Source organism: Bombus affinis, chromosome 11 (assembly GCF_024516045.1).
Source record: "Bombus affinis isolate iyBomAffi1 chromosome 11, iyBomAffi1.2, whole genome shotgun sequence".
Lineage (NCBI taxonomy): Eukaryota > Metazoa > Arthropoda > Insecta > Hymenoptera > Apidae > Bombus > Bombus affinis.
The window spans coordinates 12,234,998-12,255,204 of NC_066354.1; the positions used below are offsets into that span (position 1 = coordinate 12,234,998).

The following is a 20,207-nucleotide window of genomic DNA, read 5'->3' on the forward strand; positions in this document are numbered from 1 at the left end:
AAAGAGCAAAGAAGAAGGTTGCGAATTTTAATTCCATATTGAAGTAATTGTTTTCCATCAAATTGAACGTATTCCTTCTTGACATTTATAACTTCTAAAACAAGCACCGAAACTGCATAAACGCTGCGACTAAACATCTTCTTAAATAATACAACACAAACGTATCCCCATCGAGCAGAGACATTATCATCAAGTTTATTTCCATTTATATGGAAATGTAGAAAATACATACAGTGTAATTACATGAATCATGTTATCGTAGATAAAACCAGCGCGTCGTCAGTAGTGAAAACAATTCGACTAATATAAACCATCAGTTAACGTCGCTTCTGAAATATCTCTGCATTTTAGTCCAAACGACCTTTAATCCAGCACTAAATATATAAAAAAACACATAAACACATACACACACATTCCTCAGCATTACAGCGACAATTTATATACATAACGTAAACAATTTATATCTCAACGCGAATTTCGTCAAAGGCTTAGCATTTTGTCATACGTGATGCAGTGTGTCTCCGTTCGACTTAATCCCATAGGTCGAGTTTATAGTCCCAAAGGGTTGGTCGAAGGAAACCGTGTGCGGAAGCGGGGGAAAAATTGAGGGGGAGGACAATAACGAAGACAACGACGGACCTCGATAACGCAGAAAAACAGGAACGTGTGCAATGCGCACGCACCCATCGCAACCACTGTATGTACATGCCGCTGGAGGGGTTGTAACGGGGAGGTGAAAACGGAAGCTCGGTTAGATAGGAAGGGTGCAGTCGCCTCAGACGTCTGCTCGATCCTACTCTCACGTCGAACCTTCCCTTTAAGCTTTCCGTTTATTCTAGTTTCCATCTTCGATTCTTCCGCTTTCAATAAAATCCCGCGATGGCTTTGGACGCGAACGAGAAGAGCTATATCCTGGACGCGAGGAACAACTACGAGGACGTAAGTAAAAATCACGATTTCTATCCACCTGACTCACTGAATCACTGTTATTTTCTTGTTAGTTCTTCGGAGAACACGGTGACGTATGTAGACAATGCGTTGTTCGACTAGTGTTTCTTCGCCGTGAGCTAATACTGTCATTTAAATCATTACGAACATTGCAGAGGAATACGGATAGGTGTAGTAAATGGTAGGATTTCGCGTAATCCGGTTTGTTTGAAGTGGCCAGCGCGACTAGTTTCGGATTTGTATCTGTTGGACGGTGAATTTGCGCGAATCGATGTGATTTCTGTTGTTTCGGTTGTAATTGAATCGAAGTGAATGTGTGAAACGCGATGGTGGTTGAGTTTTTGAATAGATCGCAAGTTCGGAAAACGATGTTTGTCTCGCTGTAATCGTGGTATTCGTAAGACGTACCTGCTTATCGTTAGTTTCCGAGTATCGGAGGATGTGATTGAAAATTTGGCCTCGTAATTTAGATTCAAGTAAAGTTTCGTGATCTCCTTGTTATTTAGAGATCGGTCGTTAAAATGAAGTCAAAGTTAAACGCAAATCTGAAGTAAAGAGTTTTTGAAGTGATTCGTGAGAAATGATTTTACGGATTCTTTCTGACGAATTTATTTTTCGAAATTGTAACTATTTAAAGCAAAGAGAAAGAGAGAGAGAGAGAGAGAGAGAGAGAGAGAGAGATGTATTTTTTTGATTCAAAGATATTCTTAGTGTTATCGTGACAAAGAGGAAAAATCTATAACTCATCGGATATACATCTACGCGTTCTTTTCTCTACGTATCTTTTTATTATCATTTCTTTTACTGTCTGTACGTGCTATATTGAAATTATTTTCAAAAATTATTACTCTTTATGTCTATGCTTTTAAATATCCTGCGGTAGTATTTTCTGAATGCCTCGAGCTATTATCCTATTTACGTAGTAATCGAGAATGTATAGATAGATGGAGGCCCGAATGGATATAACATCTCGACGACTAAGCGCGAGAAAATCAATTCTATTTAATTTATATATTATATTATATTATATTATATTATATTATATTAATTATGAAATTCCACAAGAAACTTTTTTTATGTTAAATTATGATAAATTAATGTATTTAATACTAATTTATATAACTTCTCTGATAACGCGTAGAGTTATAGTTTCTCAACTAAAAGTTTAATTCACAACACCATGAATTAACTTCAATCGTATCAGAAACGTCGTCAGTTGCACAAATCTTATTACTACGTACATATCTATACAATAAGTCTCCACGGGGTGGGGCATGTAAATAGGGCAATTCCAATATTTCTATTACTCGTAACATTTATAAACAATATTATTCGGAATAACGCTATCAAACGGTAGGTATGGAACAATATATTTGATTATAACGATACTTTCATTATTTTCAATACATATTTATAACTCTTTAATTTTATTAAATTATGACGAGCTTAATAAACCATAATAATATTATGAATTAAATGCATCAATCGAGAAGATTACAAATTTCGTAAATTTTTCATCTTTAAAAATCGAAAAATTTTAGTTTCTGATAGTACTGCCTAATATGAAAATTATCGAAATTTGATCGTTTCTCTGTTTGAAAATTTCGTTTGTATTATTAGTAATGTTTAATTAATAAATCATGTAAACGCGATAAGATAGCAATATAATATAATATCTAAACGCTCGATGTAAGATAGCGTAAAAGATATAAAATGAGAAGCTGGGAATAAGAATGCAACAACCTCATTGTAATACGCTATCGGCCAAAAGCATAAATAAATTATTATTATTACCATTATTATCATTCGTTTATATGACAAATATAACGTGATCGAATAAAAGAAAGGTAAAAATAAAAAAAAGGAGGACATTGTTCCAAAGAATGTAATTTTACGCCTAATGATTTTATCGTGATTAGTAATCGGAAGTGAACCTTGCTATTAATATTGGCTTTAAAATAGGGTGGCAGTCTGGGTTCGGAGGAATCTTACGACGACATGCGACAACTTGTCGGGGTAAGAAATACAGCTAATTAACTAGATTTTATATTCGATCGATCGTAGTTTATGTCAGAGTTAAATAAGCGTATGCATGAATTTTGCATGAAACATTTTATCCTCTCGCCAGCTTTCGTTCTGTTACAATCAATATCTAGGATTGATATTTTGTAATTGTATGAAATTAAATATATAATACGAAGAATGGAAAATAATGAATTTCGTCGATTACGATGATCATTAATTCAAATTGGAACGTTGAAAATCGAACAGTGAATTTCAATCATTCTGAATGAGTTCGGACTACAATACGATATTTCTATATATATGTATAATATAAATTCCTATCGAGCGAATATTCCATCGGTCGAGCATCATGCTAACAGAATATTTTATTATTAAAATGTCTATTCGCATAATATTTTCAACGCAAAGATATTCTATGCAAATTTGATTTTGGTTATTATTAATATATAATTTCTATAACAATACACATATATACGAATATTAGATAGTTGAAAGCTTGGACGTGGTAAATCAAAGGATTTACAATTTATGAGATCTTTCGACGAACGATTCGATCATTTTCTGTTGCCTCAAATAACAAGAGTTTTATTAAATTAAATCAGTACTTATAGATTTCTTACTCTTACTATGTTTCTTTCTTCTTCTAATTTATCTTATTTCTTGTCGATATAAATGAGATATAATTTTATAGGAAAAGAACGAAGAATCTGGAAAATTCAGTAGTCTACCTCTGGCCAGTTTTAATTTCATCAATTCCATCATTGGCAGTGGTGTTATTGGTAATTCGAATATACGATATAATTAAAAAAATCCTTCAACACCGAATTATAAAATGTAGAAATTTTTAATATATTTTTATATATCTATCCATCCATCTATCTATCTATCTATCTATCTATCTATCTATCTATCTATCTATCTATCTATCTATCTATCTATCTATCTATCTATATATATATACCTGATTAAGAAAAATTCGTCACTGTAATTGAATGTAATACAATTATATGAAATATATTCGTTTTATCTACACATGTCAATTTGTGTAGAATAAAAAGCGGTTGTGTGTAAAATTCCAAGTATGTATCCTAATATCTAGTCAACACTTCTAATTGATGATTCCTTTTTGCGAAATTTTAATGGCCTGCTCATCTTTATTGAGCATCTCGCGTTACTCAGCCATTCCCATATATAACTTTAGTTTCAACTTACCTTCGTTTGTAAATTAAAAATGAGACATATTTTATGCAAAAACTCAAATATACATATAGTATACGTTTATACGTATATAGGTGATTATAGGTTTGCATCCGAAGCCTTTGGTTTGCATCAAGAACCTTGGCCTTCTTTAAATTTTGGGATTCGTATCAGTTTTATCTTTTTCAGGGAGAAGCTGTTGGCTCGATGCCTACTCCCTTTGGATCATCTCGTATCGGACGAATGATTCATCAGGGATCTCCTATTTATGTAACCATCGTGTTCATTCGGTCGTGTACCATCGGTTATGGGATCGAAAACGATTTTCAACAGTGATCTCATTTATTAATTAATTAATAATAATCACAGTGAATCGACGAGCTGCAAGCTGGAAATTACGAACGCTTCGTAAATCTTTGCAAATAACACCGATTACTATGAAGACATATTTCACCATCTGTTATATATTTATATTGCAGCATCGTAACGATAAAAATCAATAAAATAATACTCATTTTATTTTTTAAGAGACAAAATAAAGATTGTTTCGGTGTTTAAGGAGTAACAATTATTTCGAATCGAACGAAGAAACGAAAGAAGGAGGAAACATTGATTAATACAATTTCCAGGTATACCCTACGCTCTTCATCAGGCTGGATTTGGCCTCGGGATAGTATTATTAATACTAGTAGCAGGCCTCACTGATTACTCTTTAATTTTAATGATTAGGAGTGGAAACATTTGCGGTGAAATGAGTTACCAGGGTTTAATGAGAGCCAGTTTCGGTCGTACAGGATTCTATATTCTTACGACTCTGCAGTTCATTTATCCATTCATAGGTATATGCATCTTTTATAACCGCAGGGTAGTAGTTGTAATAACGATTAATCCTACTATTCTCCTCGCTTCCTCTTCAATATCACATCTTCTTTTCAAATTTTGCGGTACATTTTGAAATACACTGACGAAAGATAGTAAAGTGTTTATATATCGTATACTAAAATTAAACATTCAAACGTTATCTTACGTTTCGATCCCGCCGTGGTTTTCAAATTTTATGATTTAATCTCGCTTTAGTTTCAACCCTGAAAGAAGACTTTTAATGCTTCGATAAAAACTTTAGCATAAAGTTGTAACGTGAAGTCACGCGTATCAATAACGATCCTTTCATATTTTTCACAAATTAAAGCAATTTTGTAACCGTATGGAGAAAGTATAATTTGATCGAAAATGATTTTCATATCCAGTCATACCGCAGATTCCTGGAGGATAGCAGGTTTTTAATCGTTCATTACGAGAATTAGAATCGCGATTGCGAGTCTTTTCTATTAAAGTTAAATCATCGACCTATTTTATTACCTAGAATTATCTGAAACACGTATTACCTATTATGTTCCACAATTATATGTAGATAACAAAGTTTCAAGTAAAGAAAAAGAAAAAAGAAATAAGTAAAACAAATAAGTTTGAGGTAAAGAACAAAAAAAAAAAAAAAAAAAAAAAAAAAGAAAAAAAGAAAGAAGAAGAAAGGAGTTTGGTGAACTTTCTGAAGCAGGTGTCTGAATCAAAGCAACGTATCGGAAAATACTCGCTTTCGCGCACCATTGAAGCTCGTTTGGAGAACTTTGGAGTGCAGCGGCTCTTGTATATAAGAGGCCACCATTCGTACAGTAACTTATTCGTCTTTTCCTTTTCAGCGATGGTCTCTTATAACGTTGTTGTCGGCGACACGGTGACGAAAGTGCTAATAAGGGTAACAGGGATGAGCGAGACAAGCATTTTCGCTCATCGTCAAGTGGTCGTCTTGTTCGCGACCGTTTGCATCACTATACCGCTGTGTCTTTATAGAAATGTTGCTCGTTTGGCCAAGATCTCGTTTCTTTCGTTGGTCTGCGTTGGTTTCATTCTATTGGCCATTTTAATTCGGATGGGTACGATGTCAGCAATTGTGTGAGTGATCTTTCAAATTTCCTTCCTCTTCTTTCAAAATTCTCTTTCAAAATTTTCCTTAACGTACATTTCCTTTTCTCAAAAATTAATTGTTTATAGCTGCACGATGGCGTAAAATCTTTCAATTTTTTTACGTTAATTCCGCAAGAAACAAAGTATGCCATTTTTCACATCTTATTTGTATTATACGTACATTACGTTGGTTTGCCGTGCAATATTATCGCCTGGTCTTTTTCTATCTCCTTCTTCTCTTCCTTTTCAATCGATGATAAATGACAATAAATGACGACAATCCCTAAGCAATTAAACGTGGAATCGATTCGATTTTCAGGCCAAGCCAAGAGGATAGTTGGCGATTCGCGAATTTTCCCGGCATTATTCCATCCGTTGGAATTATGGCATTCGCCTTTATGTGCCACCATAATACATTCCTTATCTACGAGTCTATAGAAAGGGCTACACAACAAAAGTGGGACATCGTCACCCACTGGTCGCTCTTCACTTCCTTCGTGATCGCAACAGCTTTTGGAATCATCGGATATGCCACGTTTACCGCGTACGTTCAGGGTGATCTTATGGAAAATTATTGCTGGGACGATGATCTCATGAACTTTGCCAGAATCATGTTCAGCGGGACTATTCTACTTACTTTTCCCATTGAATGCTTCGTCACAAGGGAGGTGAGTTATCTTAATTTTGGCAATATCTTTTCTTAAGTTCTAGGCCAGTATTAAAATTCTTTGAGAATTACTCGTGTTATATATTCATTTTTTCCTTCGATATTACAAAATATTTTAAGGCTCTTTGTACTTTTTCTAAATGCTGAAAATTAATATTTCGCGACTACATTAAATTATTCATATTGTATACTTTATCAATAAAACATTGAATATCATCTTAAAGACTCCTCGTTGTAAAAACCTATCGTAAAGATTAATATCTAACAGCGAAATAACTGTACTTGCTTTGGATTTGAAATACTACAAAAATTACTACCAAAATTTACTTAAAAAATTAATATTTAGCGGTAAGCCAACTCTATTTTCTTTGTATTCGAGTGTTAAGAGACTTTTCAAGTTCTGGTCAACCACCATAAAAGATAAACAAAATTCATAATTTATGTTAACGAACTGAATTAATTTTCCTTCGTCATCAAGCATTAATAACAAATAATAAAATTGTATCGAGGTTCATAAAATATTCATAATTCGGTTTATTGCTCCTTTTATCGATCTCTAGTTTTCGTTGTGTAATTGTAAAGCTTTCTCGAAACATTTTCGCATAAATTATTTCTAATTAACCGATATATTCATATAAATCCTCCTCTTCTTAAAATCTCACTTAAATGTCGATTAAAGCCAGAAAATTATTTGTTGTGCAATGTTAATTATCGCATGAACATTTACAGTTAATTTTGTATTACTCGCGCTGTTTTTCTAATTTTCTATAAAATCTCTCTCTGATTTTCTATAAAAATTAGGATTGGACGGGGAGAGTAAAGAGAAGGAAAAGGATTTAGAGAAATTTTCCATAAATGCATGAATATCTGCGATTATCTAACGATAACGCATGGAATTTATTGTCCGTTAAGACGATTATTTAATAAATTTATACAAAAAATTATATATAAGATTAAAAGTTCGACGTAAGGTCGAAAAATTTGTGAAAATTTGTTCCAGGTAATACTGACAGCGATTAAAGGGACCGATGAGCTCGAAGATCATACTGCATACGTCCCTAACTCCGACCGGAAATACTTGATAATAACTTTGTCGATAGTGGTTGTCGCATATCTGATATCGATGTCAACAGATTGTCTGGGTGTGGTTCTCGAATTGAATGGAATCCTCGCTGCTGTACCTCTAGCTTACGTTCTACCTGGCCTGTGCTACCTCAAACTCGAAGATGGACCAATTCTTTCCTCCAAAAAGCTTCCGGCGCTTGGTTTGATGTCCGCTGGCGTGTTTGCCGCGGTCTCTGGTTTGCTGTTGCTGATCCTGAACAACGATACTTCCAGTTCCTGCGTGCATGGACAGGTAATGCCGTATTGTATCGAGGGTATGAATAGCACGAGTTTAGATTCAAGCATGAAAAGTACCATTAGTCCGATATAATCGAGCACGTTCGAATTTGCCGAGGAATTTTCAAAAGCTTTTATTCAAAGCCGATAGCTTTGCGATGCTCGAAATTGCGGTTTCAATTTCAAGTCAAAGGAATTTCAATCTTCTCTGTCTTTCTTTCTGGTTTCTTTTTGGTTTTTGTTTTTGGTAATCGAATGCCACAAGTATGAAGGAGCATGATAAGTTACGTTTCGTGTTTCTTATGGAAGAGCGATTTTTAAATTCAATATGTTGTCCAGCTGTTCTTTCGTTTAATCCTGGAAATAAGTACGTTCTTTCTTACTCTTTTATTTGTTAAAAAAATTTATCAAAAGAGAAGACATATATATTAATAACATTAGTATTAGTCGAGTTAAACTAATTTCTTATATAATAATTTCATCTATTTTCAAAAAGCCTACATATTTGTATCCATCCATCCATCCATTATTCTCTTCTCCGACCACTTCATATTAAAATACTCTTTTTTTAGCCACCAAATGACATAAAAATCGGAAAATCATCAAAAATAGATTATCTCAATATATTCTTTCCATGTGATCTTCGGCCTTCGATCGGAATAGGATAAGGTATAAAATTAGACTGCGGAGATTTATGCAATGTCATGCTTTTTATGATCAATTATGAAGAAAAAAAGAGATTTATTTTACTCACCAAATATGATAATGAATGCTGTACTTTGGGTATTACATGTATACTTATTTTTGAATATCATAACTACCCTGGGCTTTCTTGCACCTTTAAATTTCCCACGAACACATGAAAGTCCGCAGTCTACTTATAGTAAATTATGCTTTAACATTGGTGGGGCATCATTACATTATTGGCAGTAACATTATTATTGTTATCGGAACGGAGGGGAGTAGGATTTTGTTTGATTAAATCGAGAAACGAAAATCAAAAGCTTTCTCTTCCACGGTTAAAATCTACGTACTTACATATGCCGTAGATGTTACAGTAATATAACTACTGAGAAATCTCGGGGGAGGGGGGGAGGGGAGGGGTGGAAATATATCATGCTGAACAAGCGAAAACACGTTGAAAGTTTAAATATGTTATGATACACGATGTATCATGAGTAGATCGAAGAGACAACTATTTGTTAAAATATATCGGCACTTTATTCTGTGGAATGCGTGAATTTAAATATTTTTCAAATCAGAAAATTATGGACAATATCGTAATATATGACCTTGCGTTGCGCACATTTCTTTCGGTGTTGCAAAATCATTAATTGTGACGAGATTAATAGAAATCATGCCTAGCTCTTCCCTTAATTAATTTTAATATTTTATGATACGAGCCGGGTCAACTGAAACACCTTATGATTAACGACGATTTAAATCTTTTAATTCCATAGAATCATACCTGTTATGTTTCCTTTTTTTTACGGCCTAAAATATTTCTTATCAATATTTAGTTCATGGTATTTTTAATATTTAACATTCAATATTTAATTGCTCGATTTAGCGGTACTAGGTAAAAAAGATCGTAATTTTTCGCTTACTTTTTAGTCGATAAAAATGTATCTTGTTCTTATAATTATTAAATTACTGATTTGCAAAATGTTTGGTAGCTGGAATTTACGTGGTACCTGGGTGAACATACATACTGATATAAAATACGTACGATTGGTCTGACGAATACATAAGTAGCTTTATAAATGGCAATGGCAATGCAGTTGATTACAAATGTAGGGATTGAATGGTGGGTGAGAAATTATTTACCCGAGTCGTAATCATTTCATTCCAAACAGGCAACGTATAATTATACCGAAGCCAAAGAGGCTGTTGGACGAATTAATTGCAAATGCTATATTTAATTGCTTACAGATGAAGCACATTATTTAGTCGACTTAGCAGTATAAGGTGTTCCACGAAACGATAGATTTTCTATTTAAATTTAAAAAGCATATAGTATTTATTGATAAATATAGCTGCCAATAAATTACTATTCATATAGAGTCATGAAACTACTTTCGATTGATTAATTTCATCAAACGACAAGAAATATTTATAGAGAGACGTATTTTGATGAAACGAAAAATTAAAGAAAAAGACGGTAGGTAGGGAGTTAAAGAAACGGGGAAAAAATATGGCGATGGATTCGAGCATGATGGAAGGCATCGAATAGGAAATTCAAGAGAAAATTCTATTCTTTCTTTTTGATGATGAGTTGATATATGAATAATGGAACTGAATGCATAATATCGAGAAAAAATATTATTTCCATCGAATATCAACTCTCGATGCAACTAGATATATTGTTTGTCGATCAGAACGATACACATTATAATTAAATAAATAATATTAATAAGCTGTTGCGACACTATTTTTCGAATCTTTATCATAGGAGCATATTACGAAACAAAGGGTAGCATACCAAGATTTTGTATTAGAAAAAAAGAAAGTGGAACAATACGATACAATGGTTTTTTCATTCGATATGGCATCGAAAGTATCGAAAGTATTTTGTAACGCGAGAAAGGATTTACTTAATTGCAGATCGTTCTACAGTTTTTTATTTTCTTCTATACAGTTTGTCAACTATTCTGCAATTTGTTTTGCACAGTTGATATATCTATAAACATAGTAAACGCGTCTATAGTGTATACGTATAGTCCGCGCGTATAGTAACGCGTTTTATTTCTTTCTCTATCTCATCTCTTTTTTTTCCTCTTTTTAATACGAAATCAAACGATATTTGTTTTCTGAGAGAGTTTAGTTTTAACGTAGGTGAAATATACAAGATATTTCGTAGGATCGGTGCAATTAAAAAAGTAGATATTTGAAAATCTGAAACAAGATAACTTACTGCAGTTTTCAACAACACGCAATTATCTTTACCTTCCTGTTTTCAATATAATTATTCGATAAACATTCAATTTTCATTTTTCCAAGCCAATTAAAATAGTATAATCTTTACAATACAAAATAAGTGTGTGTGTATGTATGTGTATGTTATGAAAAATAAAGTCAATTTATGTAATAAAACTTGCAAACAGTTATCTTGTTTTAGACGTATTGTAGCAATGTTTGATTTTTTAATTGCATTAAATCCCAAGAAGTGCAACGTATTAGGCCTAATAGGTATTAACTAATGTACATGAAAGAGTATAATTCGCATAGAGGGGGGATATAAAACAATCAGAGACCACGATAACGAAAGTATTTATCGAAAACCGATAAAGAATCTAATTATTTAAATTACGCTCCGGTTGAAATCTTTAAGCTTATTATAAAGAATTCGCTCAAAATTTACCGGGTGTCCGTAAAATTTGTATTTTGTATATCTGTATATCCTGTATATGTGTGTGTATCTATGTGTACTTATCTTTCTGTCTAACTATACAGAATATATATATATATATATATATATATATATATATATATGTAACAAAGTATTATTATGGTGCAAACGAAAGTATTGTATCTTAGAATATTCCTGTATTTTCTTAAAATATTGTTATTAAAATTTATTATATCATTTTTAATTGTAATCTCTGTATATTATATATTAGGTTGTCCGAAACGTTTCTTTCGTTTTATAAGGAAATAATAGACGTACAATGCTTTTTTTGTTTTATATTAGTTTATTGAATTATGCACGAACATAATAACAGAAATAGAATGAAATAGATCATACATAATTTAATAAAATAATATAAAACAGAAATTGTTGTTCATCTATTATCACCTTATGAAACGAAAGAAACTTTTCAGGCAACCTAATATATTATAAATACGACATAATTTTCATTTTCATAGAATATAATATGAAAAATAAATCAATTGTTTCATTTTATAATAAAGGAATCTCAAAGGATGTAATACTTTCATCTATTCTAATACATTAGACCATGTATTTAAAAAATGAGCTCATATTACGACGATTTTTTCGATCGTAATTCTACACGAATTTTTTACATTGTTCCGATAGATAGACTCGTTCTTAAGGTAAGGTCCTCAACTTTTATTAATACTTCGTATAGATATAGGAATGTATCAGTGAAAATGTGTAAAACTTTAAGAAACCGTGTATATATTAAAAAACCAAAGTTTCAAGAACTATAAAGTTCGTGTAACAATTAAAAATTCCTGAAACTTAAGAAACTTCTGGAAAGTTTGTTAATAGGTAAAATTCGCCAAAAATAGTTGCTATATATATCTGTCGAAAATTATACAAAAAGTTTGAAATATGCTAAAATTCTTCAAAATTATTTTTCATCTGGAAAACATCTTTTAATCAATTTAATCAATTTTTTATTCCTTAGAAAAATGTAGATAGGTATTCTAATTACATTAAAGTAAAAATTTTGGCACTTTCTTGAGTCTTCCCATTTCTTCTTATGCTTTTACCTACATTATGTAAAAGTTGGATTTCTTTGGTTTTCAAATAGTTTTTCTAAATTAAAAGGATCCATTAAGATTTTGGCAAAATAGAATATATAAGAAAGTAGAAGCACTGTAATTAAAAATACAATACGTATTATTACTAACTCGCTAACAAGATAGAAGCTATACAATGCACAACAAGTTAAATTATATTCTACGGACACCCGGTATTTTTTTATGTAATCAAAAGAGTATATAAGATTAAAAATTGAACATGAGCCATGTGAAACAACAACAACAAGCAGCAGCAGCAACAACAAACAAAATCAGTCATTACTGACAATCGCGCATTACAGACCAAGAACTACAAAAAAGAAAGACATAAGTAAAAAATGATAATTTGAATTCGTCAGATGGATTCCGTAAAGAATGTGTAAAAAAAGAGAAACCGTAGAAAGAGAATTAAGATATTCGAGAAGAAACAACAGGTTCCTAATTCTCTTCTTAAATCGCAGTCTTTCGTTTACAATCGTGATCATACTTTTCTATAATTGCTTCGCTCTATTTGCATAAAAAGAAACAAATAAATTTTTACACGCATCATCTATTTTTCAATCACTTATTTCTACGATTATACTGTACAAAATTAAATCCAACTAATGTTCAAACAGAGGAAACTCTATCGAGGAAAGAAACTCAAGTCTATTTTAAACGAAATATTTTCCAATCGGTTTAAATATTTTAATCGATTAATACACAATTACTCTATTACGATTTATAAGTTTTGCACATGTTCGTTTTTTAAGACTATCGTCATTTCTTCCGAAAGAAATTCCTTTTTCTAATGTTTGAATATTTTTTAATCGCGTAAAGAATGCACAAAACTGGGAAAAGATTGCACTGAATATATTGTATATAGCCAATATTGTTTCTTCTGATATAAGGATATAGCGCAATAATCTATTGTGATCTAACCCGTTAGATATAGAATCTTTCTTGGAATGTATATTTTTCCCTTGAAGAAACTGCTGCGACGACCTTTCGAAAAACAGATGCTTTATTTTTAAAAACAACAAAGAGAGATTTATTATTGTTCACACAATTATATGGATATATATATATGTATGTATATATTGCAATCTAACGGGTTATGAACGACGTTAATAACATACCTAAGATTGTTCTATCATTCGTACGAACTGTTTATCGTTGAGCAAATGGAAACTTCCATTTCGTTGAAACCAGGACGAATGATTACTCAGCGACAGACATGATGTTGAAAAATTGAATAAACAATTGGTTAGTAATAACAAGTTTTCAAGCACTATCTGCTTCAAAATAAAACCGTATTTGTAAACAATTAAAAGCATATGATATTATATAGAAATGTAGGTAGTTGATTGATTGAATTTGTTTTAAAAAATTATTTAATAAAAGCGAAAGGAAATGATGTATTGAATAAAAATACAGCGAGAAGTTTTACTAGTAACGTTACCGTAATCTGGAAACTTGCCTTTCTTAATACGTTTAATTCAATATAATTTACATATATAAAGAAATATTATTTTAATAAGAAGATATCTCCTTCTAATTCGACTGATATTTTAGTATTAAATTCAAACGAAATACAAACGATATTAAAATAAGATGCGTGCGCAACTGGTTTCAATATCTGAATATAATTTCTTGATAAACATGTTTTCTTTTTTATTGTTTGTCGTATATTATGAAATATACGCACGTTTCATAATTCTATAAGAATAATTTTATAGAACTAACTAATTCTTGGAATAAAAATATACATTACTTTCAATCTCGATTTTCAAGGGAATATAATATTGAAAAGTATAGAGAAACAAAAAGAAAATCCATCAGATGTGTAATTTGAGTTTTGCTCCAGTGAAAGGTGCGTTGTAAAATTGTTGCCACCAGAGAATCTATGAATAAATGCAAGTGTATTTACTCTGTGATACGTGTACAGATAGTCTATTTGTATGTTTCGTTGAAATAAGTCTATACTTCAAATGCTCTATTGTAAAGTTGATTGAATTTGAGATGAATAAATTCGAACAATAAGGGAAACGAAAAGCGTTTAAGATCAGAATTAAATATTTTCCTATTTTTTTCCTACTTTTCTCCTTCCTTCCGTTTTCTCTACACTCTCTTTCTTTATTCTGTTATTTCACTTGTAGAAAATCTTAATCTTAAGGACAGACATATTTGCATACACATGTTAATACATCATACTGCGCATGTGCGTGCGTATTATGGCGACATCTTAACTGACATTTAAAATACATGTAATATAAGTACGTGTGTATTCTTTATGTATTTCTAATAGACGCACATCTAAATGAGTATTAAATAGTATGTAATTATTTGTATAACGTATACAAATAAACATGTTTGCCGTATGTTGAATGAATAACATAAAAAGTAAAATATACTTTTGATGTTGCTTTGAGGACAAAATAACTTATTAGTTCTTTATACAGGATATAAATAGAGGTTAAGAATAGAAAGTAGAATTATAATCTCTTGAAATAATTTTAATTTCCATATAATCGACCACATAATCTTTTCTCTGATACGATGTTTTTTATTTAAAACTTCCAAGCGTGTTATAAACTATTTATAGTATCATATGTACTGTATGTGCTTAAATCATTATATTTCTCTATGAATTGTATTTCTTGTCATATCTTTTATGCAAATATCGAGTTTGTGATATCTTCTTCACACTTGTAATTATCAAATAGTTATTCAAGTTTCATCTGATGTTTTGTTATTAATTTTGAACATTTCCTACCTACAAGTGCATCCAACAAGAGAAGTGTTCAAAAACATTGTCGGTTTCCTAAGAGGGGGAGATCGAGTCGTAGCTTGACTCCCAAATGCATTAAAATGGAAGTTTCGAAAAACGAGCAATTAGTTGATACATATGAGAAAATTTATGGAGATGAATGCCGAATCTGTTTGAAAAAAGCTGTTGAAATTTGTGAACTTTTTAAAAATGGGGACACTATTCCTCGAAAACTTATGGCCGTTGCTTCTGTACAGGTTAGTTTGTATCACCTTTTACGATAATAACATATTAAAAACTAATTCCTTGAAATTTTATTTCCTTCTTCTGTACATGTGCTTTTGATATTAATATTTAGTATGTCTTTCATGCCTCTCGAAGAAACTTTCTCAATCTATATGTGACCTACATTAACAACAATTAATTGAAGCCAACAACATTTAGAAAGAAATTTGAAATTTTTGAAAAATATAAAGCAATTAGAAAACTTTACTATGTTTTCAATAAATTTGTCATCATCTTGAACTTGTATTTCTCCAATTGTTTTGTTATCCAACTGCAATAACTCTTATTACTATATTTAAACTTAAATATCATCGATTACAATTTTAATGCAATAATAATGTACTAATGATTTTAGAAATCATGTTATAATGAATTTATAATGCATATGTTGCATACAACGTAGTAACATTTTTTATAGTTCTTCTGTAAATTATACGTTTATATAGATTTTATTTATGAACACTAAAGAAATACATGTATGTTGTTTTAGATTGCAGAAGGAGACGGTTTACCACCAGTGATTTGCATGCCTTGTAACCAGCGTTTAGATGCATCTTATGATTTTAGATGTCAAATACAAAATTCAGATGAGAAGCTTCGTCAAATTCTAAAGCTAAAATCCTCTTCTAACGATTCTGTTACCAACGCCAGCACCATAGTTACAGCAATAATCGCTGATGTGATATCTAGCGTAATATCTTCTGAGAAAGAAAATACAGAAAAACAAGAAGTTTGTTCTACAAATTTCTGCAATGATAATTTTTGCTTCACGAAAGATGAAACAGCTTTTTGTCTCAATTCAGAGAAGAACTTGTTTTGTTACGAAAAAGAATCATCACACAGTCGATTAAACGATACAGAGCAAAGAAAGAGCCTAGAAAATGTAAATGTTTATAAAAGTTTATTAGAGGATGATTCTGTAAGACAAATCGATTCGATAAAACAAGAGTTTGCCTTATTAGACGATCATATGGTACAAACTAAAGATGTTCCATTAAAAGGAGAAGCAAGTATAGAAGAAAGTCAACAGATGTCAGAAGAGACATCAAAGACAGATAGTATTCAAGATGATGATGATGATGAAAAACCATTAATTTCACGCACAACTAGATTACGCTGTACACAATGTATCAAGTCTTTTCGTACAAAAGTGGCCTTGCAGAGACACGCCATTGTACATAAACGTAAGACCAAATTACGGTATGTTTGTTATGTTTGCGATAAACAATATTCTACGCTTGCAAAAGTGAAAAATCATGTTGCAATTTGTCACGAAGCTCGCGATAAAAAAGAAAATATTCAACATAAGAGAATTAGTTATGAGCAAAATAAAGCAATCGCGAGTGTACAAGATAAAAGGATTAATACTAATGTCCAAGTAAGTATTTAAATTGGATTTTAGATAGACTTTGCCCAAGATTTTTGGCCAAGGAAGATCATTACAGCTATTATATTTTACCATAAATTAGTTTAAGGTCGTCGTATTGTCATATTTCAGGATAAAAGAATAAAAATTCAAAAAAATGATGACTCTCCTAAGGAACAACGAAAAAGCTTAAAATTTACTTGCAAAGTGTGTTCAAAACAATTTACTTATCAAAAATCTTTTATCACACACGCTAAAAGTCATCCAGAGTATAAACTGGAAGAATTGGACGATTCGTCTCAATGTTGGGTAAAAGAAAGATGTACAGAAACCGTGGTGGAGGAAGAAGAAAATGAAGAAGAGGAAGAGGAAGAAGACGAGGAAGACGAAAACCTTCCTGCTGAAAGTTTACAGTGCACTCAGTGTGGGAAATTATTTGCAACAAAAAGAAATCTTAAAAGGCATGTTTCCACACATAGCGGATTAAAATATACGTGTGAAACATGTGGTAAAGGATTCTCAAGAGTGGATAAATTAAAAGATCATGAACAATCAAAGCACAAGGCTGAATTATTCGACAATTCTGATTTGGATGATAAAGAGGACACAGACAATGTAGTTAATAAAGGTGACTGTTTAGAAGGAAGAAAGAAAGTAAGTAAGTTATTAAACTCGAAATTTGAAACTTTTCTCTGTTTTTAAACTAAAATAATTTGTTCAATAATATTGGAATATTATTTTAGGATCGTCACAATAGACCTCACAAATGTGCAATCTGCCCTAAATCGTTCGCGCAAGCGCAATCGCTAGCGAATCACATAGAACGTCATAAGCGGGTAAAAGAAACTCAAAAAAGATTTCTTTGCGAAGTCTGTAGCAAGTGTTTTGCACAGAGTGGATCTTTGGTTGCGCACATGCGTACACATACAGGAGTTAAGCCGTACGTTTGTAACGTGTGCAGTAGAGCATTTACGAAGAGCACTTATCTACAATTGCATCTACGTACTCATAGCGGTGAAAAACCTTATATTTGCCAGTATTGTAGTAGGGCGTTTGCACGTGCTAACACATTAGCACGGCACATAACAATGCATACAGGGGAAGCAAAATATCATTGTCAGATTTGTACAAAATCATTTAGAAGACTGACTTCGTTGAATGAACACACTTATACGCACACTGGACAGAGACCATACGCTTGCAAAATTTGTACAAAGAGATATAACAATGCAGGGTCACTTTACGCGCATAGAAAGAAATGCAAGGCACAGCAATTATCTAACCCTGGATTCGCGGTTTCCGTGGAAACCTGTTCTGTATCAGAACAACAAGAAGTAGACGTTCCACAAGTTTTGATCTATTCCCACAGGAAATTAGTAGAGGACGCAACTGTCGGGCAAGTCACGCCCACACCACAGTACATGCTCGCAAATGTACACAATCAGAAGAATTTGGGATCAAATATTATACAACCGTTTCCAGTGGATGATTCAAATGTTTATACAATTAATACGAAGCAATTTAAGAATCCCTATTATACAATTTATCCAAACATGTAAAATAATAACGCGCGTGTGTGTGTGGGAGATTGATTAAAGAATGCCTTTTTTAGAGCTACTCCTCTGGTCTTTTTCTTTGCCATGTTTCTCTTTTTTTTTTGTACAGTTACCGAATAAAAATGCGAAAATAAGGTGAGAGAGACCTCTAAGGTGGTAAATACATACTATAGAGTAAATGAATAAATAAATACAAGGTAAAAATACATGTGAAAATTGAAGCTTTTAAAAGATCATTTAAGCCTAATATTCTTAATTGTGAAAATTATAAAACGACATTTGGTAGTTTGGAAGTTTTAAGAATTTATATATATATACACACATTCGTAATAAAGTTCTGTATTTTAGCAGTCATGGTAACGTTAACACTGACAAAGGAATATGTCTTATACTTATAGCAGTATTTTCAGTAATAAACATAATGATAAGGGGCGCATTAATAAGGGGCGTTGAAAAAGAGACAATGCAGTAGCCAGAAGGGCCACTAAAATCCGATCGTCTTTCATTCTATTAGGTCATCCCATAAGTTCGTGCCGACTTTTGTGTATACATTTCATGTGTCGATTTATAAACATACGGCGATAAGGGACCAATGCACTTGAGCTTAGCTGATCGAGAACAGGCTAGAGCAGATTTTTGTGGGTATAAGATCGTAATATAGTGAACACAGTGACTTCTAACAGTAAAAAATTACGAGTGAAATGCGTATCCATTTTCGACATCTCATGTTATATGAATTTCGGAAAGGAAGTTCTGTAACAATTGCCACGAAAAACATATGTGCTGTTTACGGAGAAAATGCGCTTTCATCTCGCACCTGTAGGAAGTGATTCCAACGTTTTAGAGCTGGGAATTTCTGTTTAGAAGACGAGGAACGCTCCGGGCGTCCTCCTCAGACAGACGAAGATAAAATTCGGGATCTTTTTGAAAAATCATGAAGTTTGACAGTTCAAGAGATGTCAAATGTTCTGAAAATACCTAAGACAACGATTCATAGGTGTTTAAAAAAAATGGGGATGGTGTGGAAAAAAATAAAAAATATCTGAAAATTCCCGAAATTTGATACTCAACGCTAATAAATATTAATCTACGCACTCGTATTTAAACAATACGCAACACTAATAGCGAGAGATCGAAGTGCAGCCATTTAAAAGGTTGCCGATGAACGATCACACTTGCACAGCTTTTGCAGCTGTATCGTGTGATCCAGGAACAGTGTCCGACAAATACAGTCGGAAGGTTTGGGCATTTTGTAAACGCAACTCTACTTAAGAAAACGCGATCATTCATTATAGCAACGCTAACTCTTAAAGTGAATTTAATGAAAATTACTATTTACTATATGAAAAAGCTACTTTAAATACTTTGGTAATGCTACTTGCAATACTATACAATTAATTGAAAACTAATACTTTTATAATCTAATTTTAAACAGTAGAATACAGGATAAATTCTGATACGTATAGTTCTATAAGAAATTTTAAAAATTCATAATAAAATTTACAAAAGACAATCGCAATATCGTAATTCGCAACTCTAAAGCAAACGCGATTATCATTTTATCGCAACTCTAATTCAAACCGTAATCATTCTCCCGCGACACTAATAAGAAAAATCGCGATT

The 20,207-nt window shown here is 32.1% G+C and overlaps 2 protein-coding genes across 2 annotated transcripts; both read left to right on the forward strand.

Annotated features, from left to right (window-relative positions):
• The first annotated feature begins 83 nt into the window (after positions 1-83).
• Positions 84-8,967, forward strand: LOC126922141 (putative sodium-coupled neutral amino acid transporter 11). The gene is made up of 7 exons (XM_050734443.1): positions 84-939; positions 2,911-2,964; positions 3,665-3,752; positions 4,800-5,009; positions 5,868-6,120; positions 6,452-6,800; positions 7,800-8,967. Exons 1-7 carry the CDS (start codon positions 880-882, stop codon positions 8,232-8,234), a joined length of 1,449 nt encoding a protein of 482 aa, XP_050590400.1. The 5' UTR covers positions 84-879; the 3' UTR covers positions 8,235-8,967.
• A 292-nt stretch (positions 8,968-9,259) lies between these two features.
• LOC126922133 (zinc finger protein 420-like) lies at positions 9,260-18,645 on the forward strand. Its single transcript, XM_050734415.1, has 5 exons — positions 9,260-14,941; positions 15,391-15,634; positions 16,153-17,040; positions 17,161-17,682; positions 17,772-18,645. Exons 1-5 carry the CDS (start codon positions 14,928-14,930, stop codon positions 18,585-18,587), a joined length of 2,484 nt encoding a protein of 827 aa, XP_050590372.1. The 5' UTR covers positions 9,260-14,927; the 3' UTR covers positions 18,588-18,645.
• The last annotated feature ends 1,562 nt before the right edge of the window (positions 18,646-20,207 follow it).

Bases quoted from the DNA above. Each gene is read 5' to 3' on its own strand.
- LOC126922141 (XM_050734443.1), top strand. From the start codon at position 880: ATGGCTTTGGACGCGAACGAGAAGAGCTATATCCTGGACGCGAGGAAC. The intron at 6,121-6,451 runs GTGAGTGATCTT...TTCGATTTTCAG, and splicing joins GGTACGATGTCAGCAATTGT to GCCAAGCCAAGAGGATAGTT. The intron at 6,801-7,799 runs GTGAGTTATCTT...AATTTGTTCCAG, and splicing joins AATGCTTCGTCACAAGGGAG to GTAATACTGACAGCGATTAA.
- LOC126922133 (XM_050734415.1), top strand. The intron at 17,041-17,160 runs GTAAGTATTTAA...GTCATATTTCAG, and splicing joins GGATTAATACTAATGTCCAA to GATAAAAGAATAAAAATTCA. The intron at 17,683-17,771 runs GTAAGTAAGTTA...ATATTATTTTAG, and splicing joins GTTTAGAAGGAAGAAAGAAA to GATCGTCACAATAGACCTCA.